This window comes from Zalophus californianus, chromosome 11, assembly GCF_009762305.2.
Source record: "Zalophus californianus isolate mZalCal1 chromosome 11, mZalCal1.pri.v2, whole genome shotgun sequence".
NCBI lineage: Eukaryota > Metazoa > Chordata > Mammalia > Carnivora > Otariidae > Zalophus > Zalophus californianus.
Genome location: NC_045605.1, coordinates 96853196 through 96872543, shown reverse-complemented (window position 1 = coordinate 96872543; position 19348 = coordinate 96853196). Strand labels below are relative to the sequence as shown.

General features: G+C 54.7%; 1 protein-coding gene across 10 annotated transcripts in view; it reads left to right on the top strand.

Annotated features, from left to right (window-relative positions):
* The window catches only part of AMBRA1 (autophagy and beclin 1 regulator 1), a 171896-nt gene extending 155085 nt beyond the window's left edge, over nt 1–16811 (top strand). For 8 of the 10 annotated variants that reach the window (XM_027581228.1, XM_027581238.1, XM_027581229.1 and 5 more), the window contains 4 exons: nt 699–838; nt 8046–8138; nt 9425–9618; nt 15230–15726. In XM_027581228.1, coding sequence (XP_027437029.1) covers nt 699–838; nt 8046–8138; nt 9425–9618; nt 15230–15726 — 924 coding nt within the window. Of the gene's footprint in view, nt 1–698; nt 839–8045; nt 8139–9424; nt 9619–15229 lie in introns of all 10 variants that reach the window. The other 2 variants (XM_027581235.1, XM_027581232.1) reach the window with 2 other exon arrangements.
* The last annotated feature ends 2537 nt before the right edge of the window (nt 16812–19348 follow it).

The window sequence follows — 19348 nt, the reverse complement described above, 5'->3', positions numbered from 1 at the left end:
GAAAATGGCAGCTTTGGCAACAAGCAGACTATTGAAGGGGACTCTCTCCCTTGGAGAAATGGAAACGATCTATTTAATGGTGATTTATATAAGCTAGAAAGAGATCACATACCTGGTTCAAGATCCCCCTCTCCCCTGCTTCCTACATCTTAGTGCACCTTTTAGGTTTCCTTAACAATAGCAGTTTTAACATTGCTTTTAATTAGATGAATTAAGAATGTTCTCTGGTGTTATCACCCCCTCCCGCCCCCCTATCACCTTCAGTTCCCCATTGCTGTGAGAGCTGTGATTGCCATGGTAACGGGACTCCCAGTTGAGCTTGGCTCTCACTGGTCTGTCTGGTCAGGGGAAAGTTAGGGGCAGGCCTTCCTGGTGAACAGAGTTCTGACTGCCTTTCCAGGGGGCTGCCTTAAAGCCATGAAATGAAAGGAGCTAAAAGGCTGTAAGGAGAGCACAAGCTTCCTGCAGAAAAGCCCAAGTGTGCCCTAGTCTTGCTCGAGAGAGTTCTAGCCTTCCTCCTGAAGTAAGAGGGCCCCAGCCTCCTCCCCCTGCTACCCCAAGTTTGCCTGTATGTGTAAGAGGCCTTCTTTCCTCCCTGTGGTTGACTTGCTTCTGGCCATAGAAGGGACTTTGTTATTCTTGGTAACAAATTTTTCTCCTCGAATTCTCTTTTCTTCCCTCTTTTCTCCCCCACCCAGAGAGTTTTCAACGTCCTTTACCCCATGCCTGCCGACCAGCGGAGACATGTCAGCATCAACTCTGCCCGTTGGCTGCCCGAGCCAGGGCTTGGCCTGGCCTATGGTACCAACAAAGGAGACCTGGTGATCTGCCGACCAGAGTGAGTGGCCTAGGGTGGGCGGCAGTGTGGGCGGGAGGGGGTCATCCAGGCTGAGGACGGGAATAATCGGCATCATCTATGGGTCTGGCCGTGAGGTGGGGTCTTGTAGATGGGAAATCGAAATTCTGCTAGAGCCTGCCTCATTCTCTGCATCACTCCGTAAAGGGTCCTTTTCACTTAGGGTTGCTAGGGTTAGCTCTCTGTCCCAGAAATCTTCAAAAGACTGGTTTAGTTATTATTGTCTTCTTAAATCTAAGGCAGTATTTTTTTCCTTTGTTTTCTCTTGTTCTCTGGTTACCTATTGATAAAGTTTCCCTGCAGGCAAAAGCATAGATATCAAAGATCCTTTTCTAAACGCCTTTTGAAAAATTCAACAGGTGGTCTTAGGTTTGTGTAAATGCCACAGACATAAATAAAATTGGAAATAGAGTACTGTTAAAGCCCTAATTTGTCAGGCCACTGATCTCTAGCAGCCTGGCTCTGTGTCCTGCCTGTTTTCCTTTCTGCTTGGTGCTTCATAACAGTGAAGGCAAATTGAAAAGCTCCATTTAAAATCAAAATGCTTGTTACCTGGTCTTGAAGTAGGGGGTAGGAGGGGACACTTCTGTCCTGGGTCCTGATGACACCCCTTCCCCTTCCCCTGGTGTTGTGGAGGATAGAGGTCTGTTCTTTCACTTGAGACCCTGGGAGTTAGCCAGGTCTGTCATCAATTTCCAGACCCAGCCAGGTGGGGCGCGTGAAGCTCTGTGCTTCAGTGCAGATCAGGCTGATTGCTGCGTGGGCCGCCGCAGGGTTCCAGCCGACTAAATGCCACTTCTGCCTCCACGCCGTCCTAATGCTGTCCTTCACTTGGCGCAGAGTCTTCTCCAGGGGTGTTCTGCGGATCACAGAGCATGGCGTGACTGCTCTGGTAGGGTCTCTGGCTATTGGAAGTGTCTGCGTTGCCTTTTGATAGGGCCTTTGGTGATTTTTCCTAGGGTGTGTATTTGGGTCAGTTCTTGTGCCTGGTAGGTGATTGAGCCCTTCTCAGCTGAGCTAGGTCAGTGGCTCAGGAGAAAGGAACCCGATTCTAAGGGCAGCTCTTTCATTCTATCCTGCATTTTTGGAGCCTCTCCCAAAGAGAGGCTGCTGTCTGCGACCACGGTTCTGCCAGCTGCACTCTCCTCAGGCTCTGTGTCCAGAGGGCCCCTCTCGCTAGCTGCTCGTGCCTTTCCAGAACCGAACCGGCCTCCTTGATGACTGTGCCGCTGTTTGTCCTGGCGCTGGCCGTTTCTGCCCTCCTCCTGGCCTGACCATAGTCCTGGGATCAGTCTGCTCTGAGCTCTTTCTTTTTCTCCAAAGCACATGAGACTGATTATCTTATCTCACCCTCTTAGGAGTTCATAAGAGGACTCTGATAGGCATCTTTTCCAAAACTGGCACAGAATTCTGGACCATAATTTTATTCTTAACCAACACTGTAGTTACGGGCCTTTCTTTCCCTGTTTCTCCAAGACATCCTTCCTCAACATTGTCTTGTGTGTAGCTCCAGCCACTAAACCTTTGTCCCAGCCAGGCTCCCAGCCCCTTCCCTTGTAAAAGTGACCTGCTCCGACAGAGGCAGGATCTCTACCTCCAGTTCGTCGTGGTCCCCCAAGGCTTTTATGTCTGAAACCCCGGCCTCCGCACTTGGTGTGAGTCACAGACACCTCAGCCAAACATGAAGCTGGCTTTGGCCTCTCTTCTCTCTTGTCTCTCCATATGTCGTCTGCGACATCCAGCGTCAGCAGGCTGGAGCCATCCTGGACTGCCTGAGGAGTGTAGCTGCAGGAACTCAGGCCCCTTCCCCGAGCAAGGGGGCACTAGCAGTCGACACCACGAACAGTGGCCCACCGCAGACCAAGTTGTGTTGGCCCGAGAGAGAGCTAGCTTGGCCTGCCTGTGTGGGGTTGCTGTTTCTCCTGAATTCTTGGGTCATTCTGGCAAATGCCCCAAATCTAGGGCTGCATATTTGAGGGAACCATGTAAATTAAGACAGACATGACTTTGTCCTAAGTTGTTCACAGCTTCTCCGCTTCTCAGTCTCCTTTGTATCTGTGGGATTTGGCTTCAGGCAGGGAAGATGGAGCACTATTCAGGTAAAGACGGGCAGACTCAGCCCAGGCCTCCCGGCAGATACATCAGTGACAGAATAAGGCTTCCTGACTTTCTGGTTCCGAGTTCTTTCCGACAGCTGATATTTAAACCTTTTTTCTATCATGAATAACTTTAAAATTCTGATGGAAACCATGTACGTCTTCCACAGAAAAATATACCACAAGAACACCCATGTAATTTCATTGCTCTCTTAAGACCTCAGGTAAAGCATGCAGCTCTAGATCACGTTGAGGCATTGAAGTGGGTCAGGTGATTGACACGGAGGGAAGTGAGAGAGGAGAAGCGAGAATGTTCACATCTTTTGAACAGTCTGTGGTTGGTCCCTGGCCTAGAACAAGGAGAACAAATGAATAGGACGGTAGGAGCTCAGTGTCGTTGTCTCTCCGGTAGGCAGCTGGCCTGAGGCTCATCGCCCTTCCCCTGGTGACAGAGCTCTGGCACGGCTGTTCCCGAGGGCACAGCAGCCGGCTGGCCGGGGTTACAGCCCTCCCCCCAGAACAGGTGGTTGTCTGCCCTCATCCGCCGACACTGGCAGCTGCACCCCGCTTCCTGCTCTCTGCCTCTTGATTTCTCTTCCATTGTCTTAGCCTCTGCACTCTCTCCAAGCACAGACAGAGGTCACAAGCCCCTTGGGCATCTCTTGGTGGTACTAAAATCCCACTGACAGTAGAAGAAGGGCCTCAGGAAATACTCCCATCGCTCTAGGGAACCACATTCTGATGACAGGTGAGGAGACGAACACTGGCCCTGTAGCCCCTGTGCGAAGCCATTAGGGTGGCTGGTAGCCCGGTCACCCCACCCTTCCTAGCAGTGAGGCCCTCCCTTCTCCTTTGCTTTGCTCCTCCCTCCCTCCCCCCCCCCCCCCCCCCGCCGCCACTCCTCCCAAGCTGCTGCTGTGCCTCTGGCTGACTGCCAGGCCAGCCAACACCCCCACCAATAACCATAGTGGGTGTGAAGTACCAGATTGATGTGAGGGGGTGCTTGCTCACTTCCGGCTTCATAGATCAGCCCTACAAATGGGGGGGAGGTGTTGCTGGGAAGACCACTGCTTCTCAGAGTCAGCTCTGAAGACAGAATTGAGGGACTCATGCCAGAAGAAACTAGGCCAGGACTGTGGGGCATCTGGCCCCCTGGCTGAGTGTGGCACCCCTGACAAGGCCCCAGCTCTGTCCCTTAAGAGGAAGCTACCGCTGTAAACAGTGATTGCAGTCAAGCATCACTGACCAAGGAAGAGAAAGGCACACCCCTGAATCAAAAGGGGAGCCACAGAGACTTCATCTTTCCGGCCGTCCCACAAGAGCCAGGTGCCAACTCTTTCCCACATTGCAGGGGTAGCGGGGATAAATGCCCGTCCTTCTTCCAAATAGACAGCATGTAAGTGATAGATGAAAGAAGAATGTTCTCAAAGGAAATATTCCCTAGAAGTGGAGAAGTTCAGGGGCGCCTGCCTGGCTGAGTCAGTGGAGCATGCAGCTCTTGATCTCAGGGCTGTGAATTCGAGCCCCACGTTGGGTGTAGAGATTCCTTAAAAATAAAATCTTAAAAAAAAAAGGTGAGAAGATCAGAGCCATAATCTGCATGAGAGCGTGGTCACCACTGAGGAAGCTAGGGCAGCTCCTAGCTAAGTTCAGGGAGCCCCAGAAGGTCCCAGCTGTGAGGGAGTCACTGAGCCCAGCCCAGAAGCACAGCTTACAGATGGTGCTGAAGGAAGCCTCGGGTAAAGTGGAAGTAAGTCCCTTTGAAAAGGCTGACCCTGCTCGGCCTTCCCGTGCTTCCTCAGCCCTTTGTGTCTTTGCCTGGCTTTCAGGAAGAACCCGGAGCCAGCAGTGACTCATTGATCCTTACTAAGACCCAAGGAGAAAAGAGATGGTTGGGAGCATTCTTCAGCTTGTAGATAGAAATCGGTGATACTGGGTATTGAAGGCTAAGAGTTTCAGTCGCCAGAGAGGGTGTCTTCAATTCTGATCCTTGGTCCAGTACCTGGAATTTTAACCAGACTTTCAAAAACATGAGCTTGTTGTAGTCAAGCTGCTCTGACCACAGAAAGTAGAACAACAGGTCAGGGCTCTAGTAGACCTGTTGGTGGGGGGCAGAAAGGATGGGGGGTGGGGGCGGGAGCAGCACATCTGCCAGACTCCGTTGTCTCGTTCTGCTTGGCCGTCGACCCCATCACTGAATGTCCCGAATCTGCAGCTCTGAGCTGACACTGCATGCTGCCAGATGGAAAGTGTTTGAGGGGACCCTTTGATCGTCAGCATCATGCTGACAGTCCCAGCCCAGAGAGTGGGCCTTCAGGTGGCCTGTCTTCTGAGACTGGAAGGAAGGTTCCTGGTCATGCAGCGCATGGCTCAGCATAGGTCTAGTGTGGACAGTTTGTTGTTGCTAACCGGCCCTGGCTAGCAGGAATTACAGAGGAAGGATTTGGCAGGGCCCCAGATGGTACTGTCACCTGTCAATAAATCTTGACAAGTTTGTAAATCAGAGGCTCCCTGGCAGCTGGCTTCACATGGGGTCTCATGCAGCCAGGATTTGCTCAGCAAAATCTGCAATGATGGCTTTGTTTTTGGAGGCCTCTGCTGTTGACCTCTGGCCTTTTGCCTCTAACGTCGTAGAAGGTTCTCTCCTCTCTCCCGTGCCCTGCAGTGCCCCTGCTCTTCTCAGACAACACCCACAAAAATAGCCGAATGCTCTGAAGAGGAAGGAGCTGCTCCTTTTTAAAGGGATGGTCTGAAGAAGATCACACCAAATCCACAGGCCTGCGGGCCCTTCGTAGCCAAGAGCGGTTAGACCAGACAGGGAAGGAAGAGCACCTGTGCTTGGCTGTGGCTCTTTCCCTCCAAAGGCGCTTGTGTGCTCTCAGGTGAAGTCCAGTCCCCAGAATCTTCATGACCCTCGAGAGACAGATGAGGGGTTCCGGCCTAGGCCTGTTCCCCTTCACCTCGAATTCACAGCCCTGTTCCCCTTCACCCTCCTGACACGTGGTCCCTCGTCAGCCAGGCCCTGTCCGGTGCCCGTCCTGGCTAATCCTGACTTCACTCTCTCCCCCACCCCCCCGCCACAGCTGGCCTTTCCCTCATGACCCACTGGCTTTGATTTCTCTGCTCTTTGTTGAAGAAGTTCTGCCATTAAAGGAAGATGGCCGAAGCCTCTAGGTTAAAAAGTTGGCTTTTGTCAGAGCTTGTCTTAGCTCGAGCAGTCATTACAGAACACCACAGACTGGGGGATCTTAACAGAAATTTATTTCCTCACAGTTCTGGAGGCTGGAAGTCTGAGATGAGGAGCCAGCAGGGTTGGGTTCCGGTGAGGGCTGTCTTCCTCTGTCCTCACATGGTGGAGAAAGCGAGAGATCTCTTTCTTACTCTTCTTCTTCTTAGATTTTATTTTTAAATAGAATTTTTAAATAGGGGCACCTGGGTGGCTCAGTCGTTAAGCATCTGCCTTCAGCTCAGGTCATGATCCCAGAATCCTGGGATCAAGCCCCGCATCGGGCTCCCTGCTCAGCGGGAAGCCTGCTTCTCCCTCTCCCACTCCCCCTGCTTGTGTTCCCTCTCTCACTGTCTCTCTCTGTGTCAAATAAATAAAATCTTTAAAAAAAAATTTTTTTTTTAAATAATCTCTACACCCAACATGGGGCTCAACCTCAAGATCAAGAGTTGCATGTTCCACTGACTGAGCCAGCCAGGCACCCCACTTTTATACTCTTCTTATAAAGCCACAGTCCTTTTGGATTCCAGTCCCACCCTTATGGCCTCACTGAACCTTAATTACCTCCTAAAGACCCTCTCTCCAGCTACAGTCACACTGGGGGATAGGCCTCCAATATTTGGATTGGGGGGAATATGGTTCTTCAAGCACGTGTGCATGCCCCCTTCCATTTAGGAGCCAAGCCGGCTGTTTTGAGTATCTCTTTCAGTCTCCAGAGGGACACCAGAGTTTTGTTTTGGGGTTTTTTGTGGTTTTTTTTTTTAAGATTTTATTTATTTATTTGACACAGAGAGACGCAGCGAGAGAGGGAACACAAGCAGGGGGAGTGGGAGAGGGAGAAGCAGGCTTCCCACGGAGCAGGGAGCCCTATGCGGGGCTCGATCCCAGGACCCTGGGACCATGACCTGAGCCGAAGGCAGACGCTTAACGACTGAGCCACCCAGGTGCCCTTGTTTTGTTTTCAAGTGAGGTCTGTGCTCAGTGTGGGCCTCAGACTCATGACCCCGAGATCAAGAGTCCCATGTTCTACTGATTGAGCCAGCCAGACGCCCCAGGGACACCAGAGTTCTGATGGGCTCAGACACTTCTTCCCCATCTCGTGTCCCCACCTTCACCACCCGCACCCCACCCTCAGCCACAGTGACTGCTAGGTAACACCTCTTCCAGGAAGGAATCCTTAAAAGCAAAGCAGTCTCTGTAACAGGATTGCTGCCTGGGGTGGCTTTGTAGGTCATTATAGAAACATGAGAAGCCACTGCTTCCCTTCTGGTAGCGGTGCCCGTGGGAGATTAGAAGAAACGGCTTAATGGTCCATTACAGGGAAAGGAGGAAGCAAGGCAGGGTTGGCAGTGGGAGAACTAAGAATGGTAAGGTGCCTCATTTTCCTTCCTGCCTGCCCCATGGCAGCAGGGAAGACCCAGTGGCAAGAGCCTGTGCTTTCTCGGTTTCGGAGCACGAAGCCCAGACTTTAGGTGGGGCTGCCTATGGCACCCTGTCTCTCCAGGGCCTCCCCAGCCTCTCATTTACCATCTTAGCTCCTTTCTTTATGTCTGAAGAACACTTAACCCACTGCCTACAGATAGGGTGGCTATTCTTTAGCTATCTCTCAGGTCCAAGGAGGAGCTTGTTAGGCATTGTCCAGAGGAAGGAAGAGGCTAAAAACCCACCACTACAGGCATTTGGGCTGTTGGAGAGTCGTCCACATTGCTCCAGTACTGAGCGTCCTGGTCTCAGCTCCACCCCAGGAGAGACTGAAGAGGGCTGCTGGGCCACAGTCCACAGAGCCCAGGAGGTGGGAGGAGTTCTGGCCCTTCTCTCTCTAATGCTCTCCACCTTTTCTCCTCCACCCTTCCCAACTGATTTTCAGGGCCTTAAACTCTGGTGTTGAGTACTACTGGGACCAGCTAAACGAGACTGTCTTCACGGTCCACTCCAGCAGCAGGAGCAGTGAAAGGCCTGGGTGAGTTTGGGAAGGAGGAGGGCACAGCTGCAGGAGGGAGGCCTGTCCCTTCCTCCTGTTTTGGATGGGCTCTCAAGCAGCGCCCTCGTACTGCTCTGGGCTCTCTGGGTGCCTCTCCTCAGCCACAGCAGCTCCTCTTTGATCTGCTTCATGCATTGAGCTTTTGCAGTTTTATTTGAGAAAAGCATTCTATGGCTGAGGAAGAGAACAAAACCTCTGCTCTTAGAGTCTTGATTGAGAACAAACTAGGACATCCTGTGGCCCTTTCCCATCCTGGCCATGGTATCTGGGCACACTGGGGTTAGGGGAGAAGACAGAGCACTAGGGAGGGATGCTGTCCCCAAGAAGTGTGCTTGTGGCCCAAGGAGAATCTGTGGACAATGCTGCAGGTGACCAGGGCCTCAGGGACCAAGCTGCTCAGAGCTATAGCCCAGGGACAAACCCTCCCCAGGGGCCAGAGAGTACCTGGTACCGACCCTCTTATCACTTAATTTATTAACGAAGACTGGAACATTCTCACAAAAAGTGCTGGGTCAATAATACACCTTAGGCAATCGCTGCTTCCTAGAGGAATTACAGGGCACAGCTAGAGGAACAGTCCCCAGAAGCAGCTAGAAAGGAGTGGCTGGTGTCTGTCACGGAAGTCCTGGGCTCCCTCTGCTGCCAGCCCCAGCTCTCCCAAGGGGCCGGCGCGCCTGGGGAAATGCCCAAGGGAAGAGGGCTGCCAGCTTTGGGCCTGGGCCTTGCTCCCAGGTCAGCTTGTGCTGCCTGCCTTCAAGGGCCTGCTGCGGGAAGGCCCTGAAGGAGCCCAGAAGGGCTTTTCCTCCAAAGTGGAGAGCCAGGGAAGATTCCAAGAATTTAAACTGGAATCCTGTCAGCATATAGTTAGAGGGAGGGAAAAGCTAAGAGGAAAGGTCCTGCTGCTGCTGCTGCTCACCCTTTGTCCCACAGATGCCAGCGGGTGGCTTCCTGAATGTAAATAAGTCTTAAGATCAGCCACCTCTCCCTCCCCAGAAAGACACTCGCTGTTGAAGGGAGTGACAGAACTAGCTGGTTTGCAGACTTGGGTGGTTCTCTAGGCTCTTCTCATTGTCCCAGAGCTTGGCCTGATCCAGAGGCATGACCTGCAATCGGGAGGGAGCCGCGGGAGCACAGGGCTTGTCTTTGGAGCCTGTGGGCTCTGCTCCAGGGGGCTGTGCCCTGAGGGTCGGTGGGGAACAGGTGGGACTCTGGGAGGCGTGCTGTCCCAAGCCCTGCCCGACTTCCGTCTGCCTCCCTCCCCCTAGAACTAGCAGAGCTGCGTGGAGGACAGACAGAGACATGGGTCTGATGAACGCCATTGGGCTGCAGCCCCGGAACCCTGCCACCTCCGTGACATCTCAGGGCACCCAGACTCTGGCCCTTCAGCTGCAGAATGCCGAAACACAGACAGAGAGGGAGCTACAGGAGCCGGGGACAGCGGCTTTGGGTCCTGGGGAAGGTAAGAGTCACATAATTCTAGAGGGGAACTACGACTGGGGGTCCTCTCACCCCTCCTGGTCCCTCCGCAGAGACAGGTGGTGCTGAGAAAGGACCCGCCCCTCTCCGAAGGAGTATCCTCTTACCTGCCTGGGAACGCTCCCCCAGTGGCGTGAGGCGCCTCCTCAGGCAGGAACAGCATTTCCCTGATCTGGCTCACTGTTCCCAGCAGGCTGAGCTGCTCGTACAGCTCTGCTCAGCTCCCACCAATACCCGGACCGCCCTCTTCTGTAAAACTTGGAGGATCCAGGCTGTTCTTCCAGAGAGAGCACACAGGAAGTGGCCTAGATATGGAAGAGCCTGCGAGAGAGACTCGGTGCCGCAGGCTCTTGTTCCGGGACGAGCACGCAGGGCCTGGGCTTCGGGGCTGGCCCACAGGGTAGATTGTCGAGCCGTGGTTACACCCATGGCTCCTTGCCGTTCTGGCTGCAGCCAGCGCACCAGCAGCCCCTTCCTTCACCTTCCTCAGGTGTGGCTCAGCCAGCTTCAGCCCTGGCTCTGTGCTGGCCTCACACTTCTGAGAACCAGTTAGCACTTCCCAGTGGTAGAGCTTGAGCCACTTTGGAGTCTGTCGGCAGCTGTGCTAAGCAGGCTGTTCTCACCCAGTCACTCTCCTTACCCCTGCCCCAGCCCCCTTGCTGGTCGGAGCTTCAGACAAGGCAGCCTCCAGCCAGACACACATGCTTTGGGTCTGTGTTGAGCCATTTGCTCAAAAAACGGCCACAGAAGGAAGAGCTGTGGTGTGTGGGAAGCAGAGTAACAGATCTGCCTGTGTCTCCCAGGGAGCAGCTTTCCATCCTGGAGCCCCGCGCAGGGTGCTGTCCCTCTCACCACCGTGAACGGAGATTTTTTAAAAATTGAGTCCATTTTTTGGGCCCAGGCCACATCCCCATCTGAGGCCCATGACTCTTTGTTGGTTGTGGCCAGTTCCAGAGGCCAGCACCTCATTGCCATCGTGTCTCCTCACCCCAGAGGAGAGCAGGTGGCGGAGGCGGAGCTGTTCAGAGGCCAGAGGCGCTCTGCGGCAGGTACAGCCGTCCGGCGCTGGAGTGCGGGCAGGGTGGGCTCAGGTAGCTCGCTTGTGTCGGTCTGGGGCCCCGTGACCTTTGCCTGGAGCTCTGCACCCCAGCCCTTCTCAGCGCCCCTGTCCCTTTCAGAAAGCCCCTCACGCAGACAGAAGAGGAAAGGTGTGGGTGGTGGGGAGGTATGTCACTGGCCAGCTTCATCTCTCCTGGCGCCAGGAGCCTTGTTCTGAGGTGCTTTCCCCACTGCACCACCAGCCACTCCTGCCACTCTGGTAGCAAGGCAGGGGACTGGGGAAGCAAGAGTCTCCTTGGGTGCAGACAGGCTCTCTGGCCCACCTTCCCCATCCGGCAGGCAGGCGTCGCAGCTCCGCACACCGCTGCCTCCACTCTCACCCCTGCTCCTCTCTCCGTGTTGGCAAACTGATGGCCACAGCTGCAGGAACATGTAGAGGAAACCCTTAGTGAAGTTAGCTGACCCTTTTCCTGGGCCTAGCTAGAAGGTGGGGCCAGGGCGGGTACTGCCTTGTACCGCTACACACCAGAGGCCCAGGTGGATTAGTGGGGGAGACGGCCCTGACTAACGTTCTGGGGCTGTCCCTTCCTTAGCCCTTTCCCCGTCAGTCAGCACAGAAGGGTTTCCAGGCCATTCTTCATTTTCTGACTCTCTAAAGATTGGATTAAAGTCTCTTCAGCTCTTTCTAGGACTTCCAGGAAGAGCCTTCCATGGGGGAAGTTTGCAAGTTGTCAGCTTTTTAAAGATTTTATTTATTTATTATTTAATTGACAGAGAGAGAGAGACAGCAAGAGAGAGAACACAAGCAGGGGGAGGGTCAGAGGGAGAAGCAGGCTTCCCGCCGAGCAGGGAGCCTGGTATCAGCGGGGCTCGATCCCAGGACCCTGAGATCATGACCTGAGCTGAAGGCAGTCGCTTAACCAACTGAGCCACCCAGGCGCCCCAGTTATCAGCTTTTTAGCTTGTCCACCTTCAAAGCTTCTCTACCCTGTCCCTTGGAAATGGAGGGGAGCGTTCCCTGGGCTCGCTCTTTGCTCCCCACACTGATACAGTGCCTGCCCAGCATACAGTAGGCACTCAGGAAGTTTGTGGAATGGATGGATTGAGTGAAGGCAAAGGCCTACCCCTGAGCTTGGCTGTGTTCCCTCCTGTCTGTCTCTGACCGCTGGAGAAAGGTTGCCTGGGCCTTTCCTTGTCTGGTGGAGATGAGAGCCCTGCTGCAGTAGCCTGGGCCCGGGGCCAGGGAACAGCAAAGGTGGAAAGCGAGGGGCTGGAAGGCTAGCTGGTCCCCCGAGGGCAGGAAGGGCAGCTCCTCCTTTCCCTTCCACTCAGCCTGGCTTCCCTCTTCTGGGCAGCGAAAACCCCAGAATTAAATGCAGTTACAGGGCATTATGGGAACTTGCTGATCCCATCCTGGCCTTCGCACTCAGAAAGTACCTTAGAACTTGCCAAGGAAAAGATGTCCTGTCAACACTAACTCAATTTCCCATTTTTCAAAGGCAAAAAGAAATGCTTTGGCTAGGGAAGGAGACAGCAGAATTAACCTCTGTGGCCACCACTGCTCCTAGAGCTAGTAGCTTGGATCCCCAGCCATAGCTGCCTTTTCCCTCAGGCTCCAGTGTTTTCTTCTTGCAGAATGTGCTAGCTGCTTCCAGTGGCTCTTAGCCTTGGCTTGGAGTCCCCGAGAGAGAAGCTTAGCTCACAGCTGTGTGCACTAGCCATGAGGAAGCCGGCCACGGGCACAGCTTAACTTCCGTCTGGTCTCTTTTGAGCACTTCATGACTGATACTGTGTTAGGCACCAGGAATCCAAAGGTATCGCAGAGAGAAGCAGCTTGAGAGATGAGAGCATTGTCTTCTCCTTCGAAAGCAAGCCCAGAAAGGGAACAAACACTTAAGCACTTCCCGCACAGCAGAGGGTGACGTGTGACCAGGTTTCACAGACTACCTTGAGTCTGGAGCACCTGGAGTCAGCCTGGGAGCCCTTTCATTCAGCCACACGTTCATGTGACAGATGGACACCAAGGGCAAGACCACGCATTAGCCACCGGACCCAAAGATAGAGAAGACTTACTCTGAGGCCTGCAGGGACCTGCAGCCCAGGAGGGACATACCACAGCCACAGATGACACACACAGAGGTGTGGGGCACTGCGAGGGCTCAGGGAGGGAGCAGCCACTCCCAGCTGGGGTCCACAGAAGGCCAGGTGGGAGGGGTGGTATTCACATTGACCTTGACATTCCCAGGATGTCCCCAGTGTGTGTGAGTAGGGGCAGGCAGGCACACAGCAGTGCCCCATTGGCTTTGGTAAGATCATTGGTGCAGGAAGGGAGGATGGTCAGGGAAGTGGCTAGGACCTGACCGGAGGGCCCTTAAATGTCGTGCTAAGGCATCTTGATAACTTTGAGGGCCCTTAGAGCTTCTGGGTTTTAAACAGATTAGGGACTTAACTAGAACTCAGTGAATCTGAGCTTAATTAGAACGGTAATAGCAGCAGCGTGGAGGCTGGGTGGAAAGGGAAGTGATAAGCAAGAAGCCCAGTCACGAAATACATCCACAGTCGTGGTGGAGACATGGCCAAGGCCAGAGCCACGGGTGCAGCGGGAAAGGGCAGCAGGACCTTTCGGGGGACCTGGCTGTGGCACCGCCCTTAGGGCCCCAAGGCAGCCCTGTCCTGCCCCTGGAAGTGAGCTTTGTGAAAAGAGCTGATAGTTCACTAGGCACAGAGCCCAGCACGGTGAGCGACAACGCCAGCAGGCCTTGGGCCAGCCCTCCACACATCCCAGACCCAGCTGGGAAGGCCCTCAGTGCACAGAGTTCTTGGAAAGCAGTGGGGGTGGCAGTGAGCACAGAGAGGTCGCCAGGGGGCCTCCCCAGGCAGCCCTTTGGGCTCACAGGATAGGAGCTGTGCTGGCCCCGAGGCCCTGGGTGACCTTTCCTCTTACCCTCTGCCCCACTGTTGGAAGGCTTTGCCCCCTGAGAGAAGTGCTAAGAGCCCTTCAGAGTCTTTTCTTTTGTCCTGGGAGTTGGCGCTGAGCTGTCTGAGGGGGAAGCAGGGAAGGGCAGCCGCCTTAGGGGGTTGGGGGAGGATGGGGAGCATTGATGGGGAGAAAAGGGGAGAAACGCAAACCGCGGGCACGTAAGTGAAAGCTCAGGCCGAGTCCCCACTGCTTAGTGCTGAAGAGAAGCATCTGACGAAGACCCATGGCGTGAGGCTGCCATGCACTAACAAGGAGGGAAAGATCTAATGGGGCCTTAGCCACCGCGAAGCTGTGGAACTGGCTGGCTGGAAATCCAGCTCTAACAAGGCAAGCAGAGAAAAGGGACTGGACAGGGAGGGAGCAAAAAAAGTCTTACAAAAATAGCTGTTGACAATAAGTGCCCAAAAAAAGAAAAACCCTCACCATCAGCGCCCCCAAATCTGCAAAATCCCAAACTGGCCAGCAAGTAGCCGAAGGAAATAAATTGATAGGTAGTGGCAGCCCTGGCAGCCCCGGGGGGTCTTGATCGTAGTTGCCCACAGGCTTGGGTCAGCCAGGGGGCTGAGCACAGGTGGAGGGAGGGTCCCTCAGGACGGAGCCCCACTCCCAGGCCCTAGGTTAATCACCACAGCCGTCGCCAAGTGCCCACCGTGCCCATTACCCCATTTCCTCGGCCCAGCCCACTGTGCAAGGTGGACGTTAAGGGACTCATCCAAGGTCACACAGCTAGTGAGCACAGAACGGATTTGAACCAGAGCCTCCTCTGCTCCCCCACAAGGGGAGTGGGAATGTCCAGGCCTTTGGGGAAGGAACGGAAACTTCTCTCCCTCCCTAGAGATGTGGGCTGAAGCCTCAGGCCCGGGCAGTTGGCTGTCTCCAGGGAAGGATGAGGGTATCAGGCATCCAGCCCAACCCAAGGAGAACAGTAAATGGGAAACAGCTTGGGAAAGCTGGTGGTTTCGGAAAGAGGGAAGAGAGGAGACAGAATGCCTTCTAGGGAACAGTTAGAAACTCAGTCTTCCTCATGGGCTTTTGGGAAGTAAACAGACCAACACCGAGGGAAGACAGCACAGCTTTAAAATGACGCAGAGCAGGCTATTTGCCTTTGGGCCACACGCTGTAGCTTACCCTCTCTTTCCACACACCAGGCAGCACGCCCTCTCTCCCGGCCAGGTCTCACAGTTACCCAGGGAAAGGGCAGACAAAGCAAGCCCTCTGCGTCCACCCCAGCCACCTTCATTCATGTAGTGACTAGCCCGCCACTTGTGCCCAGTGCCCGCCTTCTGGTCCAGCTCTGCCTCTTAACTGGCTGAGTGGCTACCTCATGCCATCCCCAGCCTCAGTTTCCCCACCAGTAGAACAGAAATGGGAATTATGACCATTTGGGGGATCTTGTCTAGCTTTCAAGTCTCTGATCCTCCGAAAGAGGGAGTTGGACTCTTCTCGTTTCTGCTTTTGGCAGAGAATCCCTCAGCTCCTCCTCACGGTGGCCTGCCTGCCTCAGTGGCCCCGGTCAGCCGTGAATCCTCTCTGTCATGTGCTCCCTACCTTCCAGGCGAGGGCTTGGAGTCCGGTGCGAGTGGGGAAGACGCCCTCAGCAGGATCCAGCGGCTGATGGCGGAAGGGGGCATGACGGCCGTGGTGCAGCGGGAGCAGAGCACCACCATGGCCTCCATGGGCGGCTTCGGCAACAGCATCATCGTCAGCCACCGCATCCACCGCGGCTCCCAGACCGGCGCTGAGCCCGTGGCCGCCCGCGCGGCCTCACCCCGGCCCTCCGCCTCTCGGGGACTGCTCCCGGAGCCCGGGCAGCTGGCAGAGCGGGGCTTGAGCCCCCGGACAGCCTCCTGGGACCAGCCTGGTGCCCCCGGGCAGGAGCCGCCCCAGCCGCCCCTGCCACCTTCCTCCCCGGTCCCCGCCCCTCTCCCCCTTCCCGGCACCGAAGGACCAGCCCTGCACTGCGACCTGACCAGTAACAATCACCTTGCTGATGGCGGTGGCAGCGGCCGGGGGGAAGCTGCAGGCCCCAGCAGGGAGCCACGGAACAGGTAGAGACTCATGTGTGCACTGGTGCTCCCCCTCGAACCGCTGAGCAGAAACCGGACCTCACAGCTGACTGGGAACTGTATGCACGGAAGAGCTGCGGGCTGCATCAGGGAACAGGAGCAGGGTGGGGGGGGTGTCGAGTGAAGTCAGAGGCAGTGGGTATGAGGCAGTCGAATGGGCAGGGCTTGCCTCGGGACTAGAACCTTCCAGGATCTGGAGCCCAGGGGAGCCATACTACTGTGCTCCGTGTGAATGGAGGAGGAAGTGGGTATCCCTGCCATGAACCCCCCTTTCTCCTAGAAACATGGCTGAAGAGACTCAGCCCTGGGCAGAGAGCCCCAGAAGGGTGAACTGTCTTCCAGATCGGGGCCAAACCATCAGGGACAGTGGCCGCTGGGGTGGCTTTGCCCTGGGCCCTGTGGCACGGGCGGGGCCGCTAGGAGCCCAAGAGCAGGAGGAGCAGCCTGGGCCCCAGGAACCGCCTCTGTCTCTGAGCCTTCCGGAGCTTCAGCCTCTCTTTATCATCTTACCCCACAGAGACCACAGCCAGGGGTCAGGCCAGGCTCCCAGATTCCTGAGGACAGGGACTTCCTGCACTTACTGTTGGGGAACAACCATGGAGCCAAGGGAGCAGCCTGCTCGCCTGATACAGGATGGGGTCAAGGGACGGTGGGCAGGTCCTCACTCAGGAGTGGGGGGTGTAGGCTGGCCAGCCCCCGGGGCTTGTCCACCAAGCTCCTCTCCCCCTGCCCGCTCCCTGGCCCTCAGAGCAGCACCTGTGGGTGGCAGTATTACGTGAGCCCAGGCCAAAGCCAGCCCCAGGCTGGGGTAGGGGATGAGACTCCAGGTCAGAGTGTGAGGTCTCAGTCTGTGACTTAAGGTGTTGCATGTGGAATCTTGAACTGTACGTGTAGTTTCTAGTGGAGAAATCAAGGCTCTGATTATTTTGTTTTTAGTATGAAAATGTGATTTCTTTTCTGTTTGTAACTCATCATAGAAACATTGTGGTGGGAGGAGAGGGGATAGTCTGACTGCTAATGAGGGAAACACCAAAGATCTACATCATTAAAATGATGACATGCCCCTCACCAGGCTCCTCTCTGTTTGTTTCCATGGAGGATGGGGGGGGGTGGGGGGGGTCATTGAACTAAGCGGGCTCGGGTTCTGTCAGGCACTGTTTCTGGTGCTGCTGTTCTATGTGGGGAGCCCTGTCTGTCGCCTCAGCAGAAGAAAGCAGTCAGGTACGGGCTGCCACATGTGCTGGGTCTCTGTACCCCACCACCTCCTGCTTCCCCCGGGCCTGCTAAGGATTGGGGCAGCCTTAACAGTGACAGGTGGGTAGGTAAGAACGACGGAAAGTCACCCATCCTGATTGCTTCCTACCCAGGACTGTGGGTCTGGAATGAAGATGTGACTGGGACTGGCCAAAAAGCTGCTGGATCCTCTCTGGTCCCCGGAAACCACCCATCATGGGTGTCTGGGCTGGCCAGGCAGGGAGCTTGGTCTTGTCTACAGGCATCCCTCTAAGATGCCATTTGTGGCTGCTCAGGTTCCCCTTTACTTTGTGTCCTTAGCACAGTGGCTAAAGGGCCTGCCGTAGTTGTGGGCCTTGGCCACTTGGAGTTTCAAGCCAGTTAGAACGTGGGAGGATATTTGCCCCAACTCTTACAGAAGTGTACAAGAAAAACAGAGCCACCCCAGGGATTTTTGCCGGCAACAGCTGTTTCTTTTTTCTTTTTTAAAAGATTTTATTTATTAGAGAGCGAGCATGAGTTGGGGAGGCGGGCAAAGGGAGAGGGAGAAGCAGGCTCCCTGCTCGGCTGGGTTCGATTCCGGGACCCTGGGATCATGACCTGAACCAAACGCAGACGCTCAACCTACTGAGCCACACAGGTGCCCCAGCATCAGCTATTTCTTGACTATCTCTTGTGTGCCCGACTCTCCCAGATCCTCTGGGACTTGTAGAATTACTGTCCCAACAGAGACAAAACCAAAAGGGCAAGCAAGTAATACGAAACAGTGTGTAGAGCTATTACAGTTACGAACACTAGAATTTTCTAGAACATAAGAGTGGGTTCTGGACTAAAAGATACGTCAGCCAGCTGTGTGACCTTGGGCGAGCCACCTGCCTTTTCTCTGCTCCACTTTCTTCCCTTGTAGTAGGATACAGGGCTTGTATTATGTAACCTCTTACAGTTACTTGGAACTCTATAATTTCGAGTCATTCTAGGTCAGCACTGGAGTGGTTAGGGCCAGGCTTCTTAGAAGAGGTAGGATTTGAACTACTCATTGAAGGACAGAAGGATTGCCCCACTGCAGTCCCTGCCCTCCACCCACGTACTCCCATCCCCCAACCCCCCAGGAGAGGAAGAATTCCCTGGTCTGACAGTATGGACTATGAATTTGTTGAGTATAAACCACATGCCAAGGACTCAATGTGTACTATCTCGATCCTCATCGCAGAAGCCCTCCCAGACAGGTACTAGTACTACGCCCCACCCCCACCCCAGACCACACAACCAACTGAGAACCCAACTTGCTCTGTTACTTTGGAAAACAGGGTATGAAGAGGCCTTGTGGATGAGAGGATCCAAATTTGGTCCTGCCTGCCTTGCCTGTGCCCTGTCTAGCCAAGGATAAACCCAGCAGCTACCTGTCAAACTTTTCTGTTTCCACATCAACCCCTTCCCTTCCCTTTAGAAAGCCCTTGCCTGGTGGATAGAAGCTCCCCTACTAGTAGTAAAGCCTCAGGGCCCCTTGCCTGTTAATAACAAGGTTGTGGGGTCAGCAGGGCAGAACTTGGCAATCCCGTTTGGAGATGAGCAATTCGGTTCAGAGGAGTTCTGTAGACCCAAGTTGTCTGTGAACCCAATTGAGTCAAAAGGAAGAGAGCAAAGGCAAAACCAGGTCCCCCAGTTCCCAACTCAGCTCTCCACAGTTGCACTGTTGGGTCTGGGATTGGGGGGGTCAACCCTACCACATGGTAAGGGTTTCAGGGAAACTGGAGCAACTTCGCCTGACAGTTTCTGGAAGAACTCAAGGCAGTGGTTGGAAACATTTCTGATTTCTGTGGCCTCCAGTCCTTGGCCTGGCTTGTTTCCTGTGTGACTTTGTAAGTATCTGGCCTCTCCCCCCCCCCCGCCATTACACACACACACACACACACACACACACACACACACACCACAATTCTACCTTCCTAGGAACACCACCCTCTCCTGGATTTATGGCAAAGTGGAACAAGGGCAGGACTGTTACCTGACTGTCATATGAACCAACTGAGCCCCTTTCTTCATCTGTGAAGCGGGGGCAAGAACAATATCTTCTCTCCTCCTTGGTTATGAGGCTCATGGGAGACCAGATCATTCACATAAAGGACGATGGCTTTTCACTCTAAGCCTAAACAGCCACTTCCAGCTTCCCTGGGGAGCACCGGAAGACCTCTTCCTCATTCAGCATGGAGAACTCCACACCAAAAGCCCCGCAACGCTGGCTCTTGCCCCAATTCCCGCCCCTTCTCTGGCAGCTCCTGCCGCCTCCCCTCCACTGCCTTACCCGCCTCCACCGCCCCCCTCACAGCCCCCCGCCCGGTTCTGCGGGAGGGTGGAGGGGCGGGACCTGAGTTGTT